This window comes from Haemaphysalis longicornis, unplaced genomic scaffold (assembly GCF_048455015.1).
Source record: "Haemaphysalis longicornis isolate Haplotype H1 unplaced genomic scaffold, Haemaphysalis longicornis Haplotype H1 scaffold_1, whole genome shotgun sequence".
Taxonomy (NCBI): Eukaryota; Metazoa; Arthropoda; class Arachnida; order Ixodida; family Ixodidae; genus Haemaphysalis; species Haemaphysalis longicornis.
This window is the reverse complement of record NW_027526203.1, coordinates 19,142,591-19,159,669: the sequence shown is the minus strand read 5'-3', so window position 1 is coordinate 19,159,669 and position 17,079 is coordinate 19,142,591. Positions and strand designations below refer to the sequence as shown.

Genomic DNA, 17,079 nt, shown 5'->3' with positions numbered 1-17,079 from the left:
CGGCTTTCAGATCATCTGTCGTCTGCTGTGCAAGCATTACCCAGCTTTCGGAAATCAGGCTCACAATTTCTTGATCACGTTTGTTGGTTTGTTCTCATTTTTCTTTTACTATATTGTGCGTGCGTGGATGTGCTTGTGAAGTGCCGTTATGAGACCATTTGCTCCAGACGAACAGGGTGCCTTTTCGTCTGCAGTGAAAGAGCTCATATGGCACGTCACAAGCGCATACACGGACGTACAGAATAAATTTACAACGAGAACAAGCTACGAAGAAGGAGTCGCATGTTTGATTTCCGAAACCTGGGTTAATTGCCTTGCACAGCAGATGAGAGACGATCCGAAAGCGTATGAAAAAGATCGTTTCTTGGTATCGGAAACGATGAACCATACAAATATTTTATTGAGATTCTTATGAAGTCCTATGTAACATCTTGACAACACCACGAAAAAGACGGGGTTTATGTCAACGTGTCTGTTTTGTGCGAATACCATGAATAAAATAGATGAGTCAGGGCTCGTCCCATCTGCTTCCTTAGCCCCGTCTTTTTCTCGCTGTTGTTAAGATGGCACCATGCTAACGTCCCCGGCCAGCTCCCCACTCTGTAACTCTTAAGTAACTCTCTCTGACCACGATAACCTAGCGACGAAAGAGGTTTTCTGATCTTCTGCCGCCTCATTTGGCTGCTTCCTACCGGGAACCCTCATCGCACGTTGCGTTCTGCATGGGGCAGGTGGCGCAGCCATTCTAAGGTGGCCATAAGTGTTTATGACGGCCGCTGCTCTCCCATAGGTGGACATTGTTTCTATTAAAGTGATAAGCGGCTGTCAGCTGTTTCAGGGAAATTAAACAGTACCCCACGCACGCCCAAGTAAATCACAGGCGTCTGAATCAATACGCAAATATACAGCGCGTTTCGACGATAATTGCAACACTTTAAAGTTTTCTTCCTGACCGAACCGCTGCTCCGTTAGAGCTGCAATTTCACACGAAGGTCGCATTTTTGGTCTATTTTGTTTGACATCGGAAACAGCGACCGGGCTTATCTTTTTATTCTGAAAATAAAAAAATATTTTAGCTGTGGAAAATGGCGGCTGATTTGAACGTGCCAGCCCGAGCAATTTGGTCTTGGAACGACAGCTCCACGTGGTGTATGCAGAGTAAAACGGACTATGGGGATTCATGCCCCTTCCACGGCAGAAAGGAGCCAAATGAGATAGCAGGCGATCAGGAAATGTGAAACCAGGTGAGGAAACAAATCCAACATTTATTCGCCACAATGAACCGTGGGAATAGTTTTTTATCATGTGTATCAGCTGTTCTGCAGCTATTTCTGATCAACATAACTCGGGACGAAGGAGATTTTCTGATCGTCTGCTACCTCACGTGGCTCGTTCATACCAGGAATCCGCATCGTACTACATTTCGCTCTGCATACCCCAGGGGGCACCTTCGTTCCAAGATAACTTGCACTGGCTCACACGTCCAAATCGGCCGCCATTTTCGCGTAGGCGAAAACCGTTTTTATTTATTTTCAGAATCAACAGGCACGTAGCGTCGTTGATCTCGGTGTCAAACAAAGTAGACTACAAAATGCGACCTCCGTGTGAAATTTGAGCACGAACCCAGCAGTGGTTCGCTGAGGAAAAAAAGTTTAAAGTGTTGCAATTATCACCCTGTATAAATAAACGGCACAACGTACCCATCAGAAAGCTCACGTGCACGGATTAAGATAAAGAGCAGCGCTGACTGTGGCCCAGGAAAGATCATTTGCGAGGGACGATAATACCTCCGCGCCACCGGGCGCCCAGCTTTCACTTTGCTCTCTTCCTCTTCCGTGCCCCTCTCGTTGTTGTGCCTTTGTACGTTGCTCTCCCCTTGCTCGCTTTCCGCAGCGGCTTGTTGTTTCCCTTCGCCGACCGAGACATCTGTCTTCTAACATGTCAAACTATGCGCGCATCTGAGACGCGCGCGGAAACTAAATCACGGTGCGCGGCCGCAATGAGCGGCGGGGTAATCGCACACCACCACATATGTGACGACTGCTTATTCTCTAACAGGGAACGTTTAGTCTGGAATAATCAAGGCAGACTGAAGAATATTTATATAACCCAGGAGACCTAAGATGAAATCGTACGACGACGATTTCAGAAAAACCACACAAGAAATAAGCCAGAGTAATATCGCACAATGCAACATACAGTCTAGGCTGATTCGGCTTACTGCAAATCGGTACAGCGCTAAAATCGCTCTTGGTCGCCCGCTACCCTGCCGCACGCTTAACGATTTGTGCTTCTTCTGCATACGCGCAACGTTTACGTCCGCTGTCGACACAGCCGTGCGAGAACGATGCATAAAGTTCCACACAAGAAATTTACGTCTGCCGCCTGGCCATGAATATGGAAAGGCGCTGTCAGCGTCACTACGCGAGCAAAGAATTTCGAACGCTATCTTTGCTTCAACCGCATCGTAACTGATGGCCCGATGTTCACTGTCACTGTTCGGTCGTGTAATCTGGTCGATGCCGCCAGCGCATACCGCCAGATGGATTCCTGAGAAATGTGTTCTGATGACCTGGTTTGTGCAAATGAATTTGTTCTAGAATAAAGAGCGAAGCTGGATAATATGACCTATATTGTGTCATGAGAGGTGCTTGCGTGTTTCCGAAAATTACATTTAATTTGAAATAATTTGAATTCAATTAAATTGAATTTGTAACATGTGCTGAATCTATACCTCTCTTATAATCTTATCTTATTAATGGCGCTATCGACGGAAGTTTGCCCCCTGCATGTCATATCTACGTGTCGTAATTAACAGCTGCACAACCAGTTGAGGTGTCGCGAGTACTCAGAAATTAGAGAGTGAGGGGGAGAAGGCAAGTGGTGTGTCGAAAAAGCATGGACCATATTGGTACTAAGTGGAGTTGTGATACGGAACCATTTCTGGAAGCGTCCCCTGCGTGCCCCCACCGTGGTTGTTTTGGCACTACTCACAACTAGCCTAAATTAATGAAAGAAGCAGCTGTTCATGCAACTTAAATCGTTAAGTTGATTTGAAACTCAGTGTTGCCTTCAAAAGCACATAGCCCCAATAATCATTTTTAAAGCAACACTCCGCGTTTTACGTGCGCTCTGTACCAAGGAGCAAGCTGCTTTCGACTGTGTGAATGTAGTTCTCTGGAGCGGCGTGCGCTATACAGTAGCGTGGTATGCAGTACTAGCAGTACGCACAATGCAATGAGTGCTGTCGTATGCAGTTCCAAAGGAGAAGAAAAAAGCTCGAGGCTACACCCCCGCGTGATACGAGCAGTGATACTGAAACAATTGGGCATGTGAGGTCACTGCTTAGCATTCGTTCCGATTTTGAGCCAGCAAGTTTACTTTACAAGTGGCGAGAAGGTGGAGGGCACTTTTAAAATCGCATTTTGCTAGAACTAGTAGGCGTGTGTCGGCTTTTGTAATTCATGTAGCACACAACAGAATTCGAATTCGCCAATTTACAGAACGTAGTGCCATTCGTGGCCCAAAGTGCGGAAAAGGAAGCGTTTCTCTAGCGGGAAGGCGTCTGATTGTCGACGCTTCATTTTGTATTCCTGTTCTGCAAACAAATACTTAACGTGTCTTCGCCGTACGACAACTTAATTCCGTCGGGTACGGGTTACCCAGGAGTTGCTGCCGAACCAGTTAATCAGGCCCGCAACGGGCGCGAAGCTGCACAAAATGAACCACCTCCGAAGCAGACGAAAACTTCAGCCGGAATACGCCTCGCCGTTGCGCCCCGCGAACTGCTCCGTGGTCGCGTGGCTGGGCTCTATAATTTACGCAGGTGTGGGACGATGAGTTGGCCTCAGTCGCGCAAGCTCATGCTGACCAGTGCGCCGAGAACCGAATCGCCGAGCACGACAAGAAACAGGCCAGGGCAACCGGTGAGTGACTGTGGCTGCTCACGCTTTTCTTGTTCTTTTCTGCACGCCGCCTAGGCTTTCCTTTCTAGGCATGGAATGGCCTTAGCCGGTCGCAACCCATTCTCACTGTTGAAAGTATACGTGCATGTCTGCCTGAACGCGTTTACCCCTCCTTTGAAGAAAAAAAGACACGTCTATTAGTGGATTTCTAGGAATTCGTGAGCGTCTTATCCCTATCCCTCTTCTAGGCGAAATTTAAGCTCGGAACGCTCCGCACGCCTTACTCCGGCTTTAGAAGAGCCCAAATTTGAATTTCTTGAGTGCCCTCCCCCCCGTTCCAACCCCGTTCCTCGTTCCAAGCGCCGCAGTGGTAACGTTTTCTCGCTTTTGCAGTGGCAGCGGCTGCTTGTCGTTTCCTTTATTGGCCACAAGCAACGGCGTTTCGTCGCGTCATTCCCATTCACCCTCACGTGCTGCCTGCAGCACTTGAATAGCAGCACAGCCCATTTGATAACGCCAATTAGCGGTGATGGATGCGTCGAGACGCTGTGCGATGGGTGCGCCCCTTACTGCTGCGACCTGACGTGCCCATAGCAACGAGGTCGCGTACTCGGCGTCACCGCAATTCTGCATTTGGCTCCATTTACGTCACCTGTCACGTTACGGGCTCTGTCGTTTTCGGTCTTTCCTTCGCTCTGCGTCCGCAAATCGACGAATTTTTTGCCAACGTTCCCTATTTATTGCTCACGCCATAATCAAAGTTACAAATTGCCAGTTCGGGGCTTCGCAAATCTAGAGCTATCGGTAATAATAGTTGGAAGGGGGGAGTTTTACATACAAGTTTTATGGGATGTATTAGAGAACTCAAGATGAAGGCAAAGCCGAAACGAAAAACATTTGACGCCGGTATCTTGTCGGACCGAAGGAGTGTTCCCACTTAACGTGGCACGAGCGGCAAACACGACTAATGCTACAGCAGCGAACACCACGGTGGTGCTGGCACTTGTTGGTGACATGAGCGGCGAGGCGACATTTATTTAAAGATGTTAGTGTTTTTCCGCGTACCGGACGCGAAATGTGTTTTCGGCTTGTCTATCTGTCCGTCTATTCAACCACCGGGTGAAAAAACATGTGAAAGATTGCTCCTGCGGCGAGGCAATAGCATAGGCAATACCTTTCCAAACTCCTAACTGCTGCAATGGGTAGTAAAGTCTTTGTCAAAATTTTGTAGTCTACGGCAACCGTGGCCATTCAAGCTGTTGTAAACCACGACACATGGTGATGGGGGAGGGCATGAAATGTTCCTTGTTGACTCGGCGGGCTGGTCGCTTGCACTCGGCTTCTCTGGCGGCAAATGCTGGGTTCTGACGCATGCGCTCGGCGTCTTGGACGAGAACTGCGGGGTCCTGCCTAGCCTGACGCATGCGCTAGCCCTCGAATGAAGTCCCCCCTCCGTCACCTTTCGAGAGCAGCTTCCCACCTAATCTTTACCTAAACACATAGGGGGCGGGTTCGCTTGTTCACCGGTGCCTCATCATCCATCAAGTGGTTTCGATGCCTGTTTTCTGATTTTTCTTTATACGAATACTAAGCTCTGTGCTGCAGGCCTGATTAGCCTGACGCATGCGTTTGGCGTTTTGGGCGACAACTGCTCGGTCCTGCCTAGATTTTTGGTTTACGACAAGTAATTTTCCGACAAACGAGATGCTGACAGCTTCGCTGTAAAACTCGGGAGATTGCATGAATTCCTCACAAAATAAAAGTGATTACCGAATGTTGTGATCGAAAATTACTGAACAGAATTAGGTTTACTGCATGTGGGAGCAACACGAATTCCGAAAAAGATGGAAAACGAGGATAAAAATACGAAAGAAAATTAGTGCGTTTTTTTTTTCTTTTCTTGACTGCCTGATTTTTGGCCTCAACAATTACCTCCCATTCACACACCCAAACCACCCTCAGTGCCGTAAAGTGTTTCGTATAAAATTAGGAAAATAACAATGACGAGTCACGAAACCGATACAATGGGCATGTTGAAGTAGCAAGATGCACTGAAAAACTAAAGTGCAAAGGTGAGAAAGAAGCCGCTTGCCGGTAAATTAAAATCACTGCAAAGAAAAGCATGGACTGCCACTTGCAACAGCCTTGTCCACTTCATGTATTTTCTTTCCCCGGCATATTTGTCGCAAGGAGGCGCGTTAACCACCGAGCCAAGCAGATTGAACGACGGGCCTTTCAGGGTAGAGACAGTCTTGCGACATCCGTTCGTACAATCAATTCATCGAATGCATCCTATGCCCTTCTTCGTATCCTTGACGCTCCAGATTTGCATGTGTGTTTATAATGACCCAGAACAGCCTTATGAGAACGCGCGCTCTTCAGTTTTTATCTGGCTCTATTCCCCTGACATCTGTTTTACATCTTAAACTTGACTCAACGAGTCCGTGCTTGCAAACCATGCAACACCACGATTTTCCATTCGACCCGCCGCGGTGGCTCAGTGGCTAAGGCGTTGCGCTGCTGAGCACGAGGTCGCGGGTTCGATTCCCGGCCGCGGCGGCCGCTTTTCTGATGGAGGCGAAAAGCAAAAACGCCCGTGTGTACGAGATTTCGGCGCACGTGAAAGATCCCCAGGTGGTCAAAATTAATCCGGAGCCCTCCACTACGGCGCGCCTCATCGCCTGCGTTGCGTCGGCGCGTTAAACCCTACAATCAATCAATCAGATTTTCCATTCGCTTTTCCCCACCGCCTACGCCCCGGGTGACGCGTAAATTCTAGTTTACTCGTCGTATTGCAATCGTGGAGAGCCCGTAGCCATATGCGATGGAAGTTTATGAAAAGGTGCGAGTCCGTCCCCATATTGCGTTCATTAAGTGCTCGTAGCGGTTCGAAATAGAAGTGCATAAAACGGATCGTCAGTTTTGTTCTTGCGTTCACTTTTCCGTGTTCTCTGTACAGCTATATATGGATCTGTACAGCTACTTGTTTATCGCACAAGCCGCTATTTCTCTCCCACCTTTGCAGTGAGGTTTCGCAGAGTCGGCCAGAATGTGGGCTGGAGAGGTGAGAGCCAGAAGAAGAGCAGCGCAACTTGGAGTATGCGCGTAAAGAACTGGTTTGACGAGCACGCGTACTACCCGCCGGAGAATATCGCCAGTTTCAAAGTCATCAAAGGGCCTTCCAGGACAGGCCATTTCACGCAAGTATGCTAACGTATCTTTGTAATACAGAAGTATTTATTCAACAGCAACTCCCAATTTCTGTGTGCCGTGTGTCCCGTCCTCGTAACTCTTATAATAACGTCTCTAGCACTGCTCCCATTCAGCCAACGCGTAGTGCGCAACCTTCTCCCGCGTTGACCGTTCGCGAAAATTGGGAGAAGAGTGAGCGGAGGAGATTCATGTTTTCAGCTAGCAGCGCATTTCAAGCCCGCTATCTTGCCTTCTCTTACACACGCGTGCTTTGATTTCCGTACGTACTATTATGAGCAATATGAAAGGGAACACAGGAACGCGTGGCAAACAGCCTCGAAACAGACTCGGAGCGATACGCGGATGGCGCTGTGAAAACCAAAGGGGGAAAGGAGGGCGCTTTTCCACTAACTGTTGGCACTCCCAGCACGCTGGCATTTCTACAAAGCAGCAGCTTACGTCAGTTCGCCGATAAATGGTATCATCCGACAGCCGATAAGACGAACGGCGGGAATGGGAACAGTTGTTAGAACAGCGTCCCCCTTTCCACTTTGTTTCCGACGGCGGCCGCTGCGTATCACTCACAGCTGGGTCCGAGGGTGTTTTCTGCGCGTTCCTGTGTTCCCTTTCATATTGCTCGTAATAGTACGTACCGTCATGGACAAATCAAATACGAACCGCGGAACGCATGGCCGAAGATACCGGTGCCGTCACCTGGCGGCGGCCGTGGAAAACGCACAAACATGCGCAGTTGAGATGTTTGGGAGCGAGGGTGTGGTGATGTTACCCAGTACGATGTGTTGCCCTCTCCTTGTTGCATGCTTGCCTTTTCGCAATGCCGCAAGAGCGCTGCAAGCACTGCAAGTACTACTGCCGCCACAGCTGAGGCCATTCGTCATGCTGAGAGCAATGCGGCGCGCAATTATTTGCAGCTGCGGCCAGTGCTTGCGTAGCCAACGCGTGCACGTTCCCAGAGGTATACTGCGGAGTTCATCATGCTTTCTTGAAGAAAACCAGCGCACAGAAATGAAGACGAAAGTAAAAGCCTGCCACCTAATTTCTGATGGCACTCCGTTGTTTTGATTGATTGATTGTGGGGTTTAACGCGCCGACGCAACGCAGGCGATGATGCGCGCCGTAGTGGAGGGCTCCGGATTAATTTAGACCACCTGGGGATCTTTAACGTGCGCCGAAATCTCGTACACACGGGCGTTTTTGCTTTTCGCCTCCATCAGAAAAGCGGCCGCCGCGGCCGGGAATCGAACCCGCGACCTCGTGCTCAGCAGCGCAACGCCTTAGCCACTGAGCCACCGCGGCAGGTCCACTCCGTTGTTTTGCTTTTGGGGTCCAGTGGATCGGGGATTGAACAATGAGCTGGCCGCCAAGAACACACTTTTGTTTGACGCAGTTATAGATAAATCACTTCGCGGATTCGGTGCTTGGAGTAAAAATTAAATCTACCACCAGAATTCGTCAGCATGGTGGGGGTTGGGATAATTACTGGCGGAATTCTATTATTGAGAAAAATTAAGAAGTTCGGCATCTCCAACCATTCTATCGGTCAGTTTTCCTTGCACAACAACGTTGGCGGCTCTTTTTTTCGTTTTCTCGCAGACTCGTCACTGCGTGTGGAAATCTCCCGAGTGGGGCTAAACATGATTTTGTGCATAATTTAGGTGTCTATCGCTATTTGCTCAAGTTACTGCACCACAAGTGCAAAGCAATGCGGCAGACTGACACCGGAAGTGAACCCGCTGCGGTGGCTCAGTGGCTAAGGCGTTGCGTTTCTGAGCCCGAGGTCGCGGGTTTGATTCCCGGCCGTGGCGGCCGCTTTTCTGGTGGAGGCGAAAAGCAAAAACGCCCGTGTGTACGAGATTTCGGCGCACGTTAAAGATCTCCAGGTGGTCAAAATTAATCCCGAGCCCTCCAATACGGCGCGCCTCATCGTCTGCGTTGCGTCGGCGCGTTAAACCCTACCATCAAGTCAACCGGCAGTGACAGGGAGCGCGTGCTCGTGTGCGCCGAGCACGCAGTGCCCGCACTTATCATTTCGCTCAGGATCGGGAACAGTTGTTTTCAGCGTTCTTGGGGTATGGCGACAAGGGCACCATTCGAGCGAGGAGAGAGCATCAAGTCGCACTGGGACCCGCAGCCTCGCTCCTAACATCTCAACCACGCATGTCCGTGTGTTTTCCTTGGCCGCTTCCACGCGACGGCCCCGGTGTGTTCGGCCATGCATTTTAGGACGCAGCCCTTTGGCGGCCGTCTGCGCGCTGAGCCGCGTCGTCGTCGTTACCAAGTTAATGATGGCAAGACCGAATAGTGAAAGAAAGCAAAGGAAGAGACTGTCGCGAAATTGTGAGGGGGGAGCGGTATGCCGTGGCGGCGCAAGCGCTCTCCGAAAGTGTGTGGTGAACGAGGGGGGGAGGGCAGGGGCCAGAATGCTGTGTCCGCACGACACGCGCCTCTGCGAGACGCTGGCGAAAACGTGGAGGGGGTGTGGGCGTGACAATGGTGTGCGTTCTCTGCCTACGAGACGGGTCACGGTCCCTTCCTGAGACGCACTTCGCGCCGCCGACGCAGCAGACTCATCATCGCTGCCGTCGAGAGAACCCACGAATGAGTTCTCGTCGCACTGCTACTGCGCCCAAATATCGCGTTAGGGAGTGTGGTAATCGCCAGCCAATTTTTTTAGGGGGTTTAACTCGGCGACGCTACACAGGTGATGAGGCGCGCCGTAGTGGGGGCCTCCGTATTAATTTTGAGAACCTGGGGATATTTAACATGTGCCGAAATCTCGAACACACGGGCGTTTTCGCTTTTAGCCTCCATCAGAAAAGCGGCCGCCGCAGCCGGGAAGCGAAACCGCGTCCTTGGGCTCAGCAGCGTCATGGTACAGTCACTGAGCCACCACGGCGGGTTCGGCCATGCGCTCCGCGGTTCCTATTTGATTCGTCCATGACTGTACATACCTACATACGTACGGACATGCATACATACATACATACACACACACATACATACACACACACACATACATACATACATACATACATACATACATACATACATACATACATACATACATACATACATACATACATACATACATACATACATACATACATACATACATGCATGCATGCATGCATGCTTGCATACATACATACATACATACATACATACATACATACATACATACATACATACATACATACATACAAACAAACATTATTACGCGGAGTACTGAGAAAACGCAAATACTGATACAACGGTTAACATATTGTCTGTACCATTTAAAAACGCCAATAAAGAATGTCCTTTGTGAATCGAACTCCGCCATCAAGATGTGTCTGTGAAAACAAAAAATATTAGTTTGTGTTATTGTGTTGTAGACACGTTACAAGGCATTGCTTTTGGTAACATTTGTCAGATTTAATGTTTTATTCCATTTATACCAATACTCAAGGTAAAAAAAACTGAGTAGCGATTTGTTTTTACTTTGCATGCAAAATTGGTCGAAAAATTAAAGTTGCTCTAGAAAGCCCCGAACTTAAAGCCTAAAAAATCCAGGTTTTAGGCGCCTATATTGGGCATTAAAAAGTGCCATTGAGGCATTTATAGGCACACAGTACTATCGTTTAGGGACACATACTCTCAATTCGAATGTGTTTCAGCAGCATATTCGACGACCCATTTATGAATCGCAGTATAAACACCAAACGAGACTTGTGCTGTACGAAAGTAGTTTTATTTTTTTAGTGAAAATTAGCACCACAAGAGTTGCTATTTTATCAAGACTACGTGGAATGCAAGGTAATTTGAAAACAAATAAGAAGCTTAAAATTCATGATACCTTGACCCATCTGAATGCTTTGCAGCTTGACGTTGTACCTCATTTCGGTCAATAATTGTGTGCCAAAAAACAACACTCCATGTTCCCTGACGTTGGTGGAGCGTGCTTGTACTATAGGGGCGCTCCATGATCTGATTTCATCTGGAATATTAGAATGTTTTGTCGGGAGTACCTACGGAAGTTATTTTACCCCTGGGAATCCGGGAATTCTGGGTCAGACAGAATGGCAGATTGTCAGACATGACTGGCTTTATCACCAACCGGCCCTTTGGGGATGGCGGCGGGTATGTCATGGACCTTTAAAATCAGTTGAGCATTCGTAGTCAGAGTGGCCACAATCTATCAGCTGCGGAAATGCTTTCTGCTAGGAGTGTGAAATAAGTACACGAATGTGCCAAGTAACGTTCCAGTGTAGCGTGGTGTAAATAATTTCGGCTGCGATGCATTCGCCGTCTGCAATGCTGTTAGTACCACCGGTGAGTAGATTTGTACTAACGGTCCGCCCTTAGCCCAGTTTTTAAGGGGTAAGAACGGGCTCTGGGGGAAGAGGGAGAATTGGTTACTGCTGCTTGAAGACACAACGGCGGACCATCTAAAGATCTTAACTACCAATATCTATTCGTTGACAGCGCAAAATAACGACATCCTCAGCTCTTTACAGCACTGATTAATCCCATAGATGGTACAGGGAAGTACAGTAATTCGGTACAAATAACTAAGCTATTCTTTTTTGCAGAAGCAGATGACTAGGCCATCTGCTGGGATAACATTATTCAGGAACTATGCACTACATCGCCATTATCCCTATTAGACAGCACGCAACATTCTTTTCTAGTAATTCCCTTATTGTTAGGTTTCCACATGCCCTTCAAGGTTACCCGCCACGACAAATGATACAACTAGAGCACTTCAGAAGTGCCGAGATGATCATTCCCGCAAGCTCCGTTTTTCTTTCATTCTTCGCCCTACACGTGCTGCATCTTGCCGTTAGGCGATCTCCCCGTGATCGGCAGATGGCTGTGCATGTGCTCGTGGTGTCACATTAAAATTTGGTGTGTCGGATTCGCACGTGGCTTTCCCCGTAGGACGCATCTTTTGACTCTCTGTGGCATGTTCGCGGATGTGTCACGTTCATTTTCTTTATTCTTTGCTTTTTATTGCGTTAGCGATGGATAGGGCACATGGGCAAAAGTTTTCGCCACTGGTCCGTGGACACAGCGTGTGAGAAGGACATAGAACAAAATAGCTTGTGTGGACAAGGGTCACGTCGGTGAAACTGGCTGCGGTGTGGCCGCGTACGGGCCTCTAGTGGCTCGGCCGATTTGGCGAGGCGGAGGTGACTGTGGCTCATGCATGGTATGCTGTTCTAGCTTGTTTGGCACTGCGCCCGGATTTTTCTTGCAAACTGGGTGCGACAAACACGGCGTTGCGTGCTTCTGAACCGGGAACAGTCCTTACAATCTATTGACGCCAAAAAAAGCATATACAACACAAAAAGGCGTTTTTATGTGCCGAGAAGCCCATTTATAAGGCCAATATAGTCGAAATAGGCACTAAAACGCCCTTATAGTAAAACAGGCATTATAGGCACAATAAACTATTGCTTAAAATGCTCTCCTTCTCTTATTTTATGCTTATATGTTAAATAGGCTTAATACGGATTCAAGAAAAAAATAGGCATATTGCCTAAAGTTCCAGTCTCGATTGATCAGTATCCCTTCTAAACAAACAAAACGAAACCAACGTGCGATGTGCATCGATCAAACAGGGCCATGCGAAGACAGGAAAAAAAAAACACAGGAGAAAACTGGGGTGTACGAAAGGGAGTGGGAGGCAGGGAAAGAGTTGTGGAAAATAGAGGATTTTAATTTCAAGGCGGCCTTTAAAACTTTGCATTAATCAATGTAAGCTCAGATCTCATCGCTTGGTTTACGTGAGCGTTTTTTCCGTGTTTTTTGTCTGATTCATTTTCTATCCTAATTGTTTCATCACATCATCTCAAATTAAAGCCAAGACATTTCCGCACCACTCATTGGTGGCGACCGGTTCATAGTAAACTTCAATATGCCTTCTGTAGCCGAGGTGTTTCTCCGTACATCCGCATCCAATCTTTCGAATCATCTAGAGTTCATGACAAAACCCCAGAGGTCGGCCAACTCACTCATCAGTCCACTCAATCAGACTCATTTGGACTCAAACTCACGCATGAGTTTGAGTTGGAGTGAGCGCGAGGCTAGTGTGGCATGGTGAGTTTAAGCTTGAGTGAGTTTGAGCCGTGTGAGCCCGACTGAGTTTGAGTCCGATTGAGTTTGAGTACTATACGCCTCGAGCATCGCGATCGCTGCACCGCCTGCCGCCGCTTCTCCGCGGCGTTGACGGGATTTGCGCTCCGTGGCTGATAGGGGTTCGTGCAGTGTTTTGGTTCTGTTTCGCTTTTTTTCGCCTTTCCGCGCCCTAAAAAAACTTGTTATGGTGACGCCCATAGGCAAAGAGTACGTTTAGGTCACTTAAAAACAGGGTGTCGAACCGGAACCGGAACCGAACCGAAAACCGGAACCGAACCCGAATTTTTGCCCGGAACCGGAACTGAACCGGAACCGTATTTTTTTCGTCATTTTGGAACTGAACCCGAACCGGAACGAATTGAAGGAACCGTTCCGAACCGGTTCCGGGGCCTCAAAACTGTGATTTCTAGTTTTCCATCCCGGTACCCTGCCTTGCATCCGAAGATATTTTTACCATTCGCCAGCCGGCACCACGCAATATTTTGCATAGTCTGCAGTTCCCAAGGCCCATAAGGTTCTCATCTTATTATTACCCTAAATTTAATGTAAAGTCCTTATACATTATTAGTTTGCTTTAGGTATTGCCCATCTCCCCAAATTATCTTTTTGCATTTACAATAACTTAAGTTAGAACGCATATTCCGTGGCAACATATCATGGGGTATTCTTTATGGTTTCTATCTGCAGTGTGTTTAAAATCATGTGAAGTTTTCATGTTGTTAATTCGAATGCATCCGTGTCCGGTTGCGAAGGCCTTCAGGGACACCATCAACAATAAACCCGTATCTTCCACTTATTTTAGTTTCAGTGGGCACTTATAAAAACAGCGCTGAGACACAAACATTCACAGTTCTCTACGTCACCATCACTTTTTCTTGTACAGTGCCGTTGTGTCCTTTGGTTACTGCCCTAGGAGAACATGAGAATTGAAAAAAAAATCGGGGCCTTCTCATTTTCACTTTTAAATAAATGCGATGCATGGATTTAAGTCGATTAACGCGGATTAGCGGGTAGACTAGGGTGGTTTAGTGAGATGAGTGAATGAACTAATGTGAATTAGTGGGACTGCGGTGTCGATTAATATGGATTAGAGGAATTAGCGAGTCAGTTAAGGCGGATTAGATGGTTGGACCAAACATGATAGATTTGGGGTCCTTGACATTTGTAAATTTTGCAGCGTTCTCTTTCTCGACCAATCAGGAAATTTAGTTACACACAAAATAGCCGGAAAGTTATGTGTCGGCCACCTGAATGCTATAAAAGGCCTTTTTTATGCACGTATTACGCTCTTATGTTATTTGTCGCGTAAGATTTACATCTCGCACTGAAGTTAAATGCCTTATATTCACCAAAAGGTTCTCAAAATGTGTATATATATGAGGTAAGACTAGGGAGCAACTAAACTGAAAGAAAAAAAAAGGAACGATCAACTGGTTTGATGCGAAAGACACCCGATAGCATTCTCTGATACCTTCTCTTTCTTCGTGCTACCGTTCTTCAGCCTTCCACAGGTGTAGCATCTCAACCCCCGAATACAGCCCCTTCCAAACTGAGCAAGAGGCGCTAGCACGTGCGCTTAGCCAAAGGGCCGCCAAAAGTCTCATAACAGACTCTTATCAGGCGTGGCGAAACTTTGCCAACAGTCCATTGCATATTAGAACACTTCGAATGAACAAGCAGATACCACCAACGAGACCAGCCAGGATTGTATGGGCACCAGCTCATACTGGCATTGCCGGCAGACAAGATCACCAACCTCGTGGCTGGACATTTGACCCGCTTAGCCAGCGCTGATGAAGCCGAGCCCGAGCGCATGCATCCTGTATACATACCAGGAAATTAATGAGCACTATAGGCTCTCCCGTAGAACGTATTCCTTCCCTCACAAATCGCTAGCGAATAACCAGGAAAGAATATTCCGTGCACTGCGGATTAACACCTTCCCACACATCACCAGTCTTCACCTCTTTGACGGGACACAATTCTCTCCATTTTGTCGCTTCTGTGGGGAGCCTGGGAACCTCATACACACAGTAGGTGGCTGCGACAAGTCCACCCTAGATCCACCCAACCTACACGTTTCCATAGAGACTTGGGAGAAAGCCTTGGCCAGCTCCGGCCTGGAAGATCAGTTTCTCTTGATGGAAACGACTGTCGACTCTACCCCTTGAATGAGGACGCCTCTCTGAAACTTTTCCCCGATTAGTTTAAAGTTCATTTTCCCTCTCTCTACGAAGGATAAATACTGCTGCTTGTGACTTCACTCAGCTATTATCTTTCGTAGAGCCGAACCGCTCTCACCTGTCGCTTAAGTGCCATTTAGCAAGTTCCTATCTCCGGTGGTTCCCTATCCAATGCCGTCCTGTACAAGGCGTCCAATGAGTCATTAAAGCCGTTCTTTTTTTCTAACTGGTACGTTAGCCTATGAAAGATGAGCAGAAGGAAATCGCTTTAAACGCCACCAGCCACGCTTGACAGTCGGAGGTTGACGCCGACACGGGACTGTTTTCGACTTCTAGCAGTGCTAATGATTTCGTGTTAAAGCTAAAGCGCCGTTGAAACAAGAGTACATGAAAAGCGTAGCAGACCAATCAATTTATTTAAATGCATAATTATTTGCCCTATTGTGCGAAAACAGGGGTGCATGCGCGCGTGCGTGCCTAGACATTTGGTTGAACCAAAAAATATGTTGGGCGCTTAGGCTCTCCTGCCCGCCAAAAAGACTGCCCGCTCGCCAGTAAACTACCTGCCTGCCTGGCTGCCTGCCAGGCAGGCGATTCCTGCGAGGATGCGTGATTTCGGGACGAGGGACGGCCCGCCACGAGACGCCCGGGCGGAGGGGGGAGGCGGCGGAGACGCAAAGTACTCTACCATAGCGACACTACAGGGTACTAAAACATTTCTGCAGAAATTCAAACAATTATCTACTAATGCGTAGCATTCTTATGCCGCTTGTCCTCAGTGTGAGTTTCTACAGCCAATTTTTTTGGTTTTTATAAATCCTGTCCGACCAATTGTATCAATTGACGCTGCTATAATTACAAATGGAATATTCGCGAAATCTTCATTATTGTGGAAATGCAGTCAGTTATACGGTTTCCCATTTTCCTTAATTGCTTAACATTTTCTTATTTAATAGTTTTTCAAAATTTCGTTCGACCAATTATTTCTATTTGCGCTATTATAACGATTACATTTTTAACTCGCGAAATCTGCCTTATTGTGGAAATGCAGGGTGTTACACGGTTCGCCAGTTTCCGCAATTATTTTACATGTTTTTTATTTCTTACATTTATAAATTTTGTTCGACTAATTATCTCCATTTACCCTATATAACGATTGCAGGTGGAAATTTCCCGAAATCCTCATTATTGTGGAAATGCAGGGGTGTCACACGGTTTGCCAGTTTCGGTGATTAATTTTTTTATTTTTTAGTTTTTCAGAAATTTTGTGCGACCAGTTATCTTCATTTGCGCTATTATAGCGATTGCAGGTGGAACTCCCGCGAAATCGGTATTTTTGTGGAAATGAAGGGGGTTACACGGTCCTGGCTGTGGGCAAAGAATGGTACGCATGTGGAAAAACGAGTGGTCCGCTTAGTAGGACGGGGCAATAGGCAGTCTGCAGGGAGGCTGCCCATAATCGGAAGATTCTGGCGAAGATGCACCGAGGGGGAGGCGTGGGAGGCACCCGTGTGCTGCCCACTGGTCAGGAGGCTACCTGTTTGCCGTCCAGAAGACTGTGGCGAGAACGCATTATTTGAAGACGATGTGCAACCGGTCACTTGTCGGCGAAGGGAGTGGATCACATGGCTGCACAGCGGCTACGTAAAGCCATGCGT

The 17,079-nt window shown here is 47.7% G+C and overlaps 1 protein-coding gene across 1 annotated transcript in view; it reads left to right on the top strand.

Moving 5' to 3' along the window:
- The first annotated feature begins 3,804 nt into the window (after nucleotides 1–3,804).
- LOC144163304 (CRISP/Allergen/PR-1-like) overlaps nucleotides 3,805–17,079 on the top strand; it is a 36,656-nt gene continuing 23,381 nt past the window's right edge. The window contains exons 1-2 of the mRNA XM_077694228.1: nucleotides 3,805–3,926; nucleotides 6,931–7,109. Coding sequence (XP_077550354.1) covers nucleotides 7,005–7,109 — 105 coding nt within the window. The 5' untranslated portion in view covers nucleotides 3,805–3,926; nucleotides 6,931–7,004. The remainder of the gene's footprint in view (nucleotides 3,927–6,930; nucleotides 7,110–17,079) is intronic.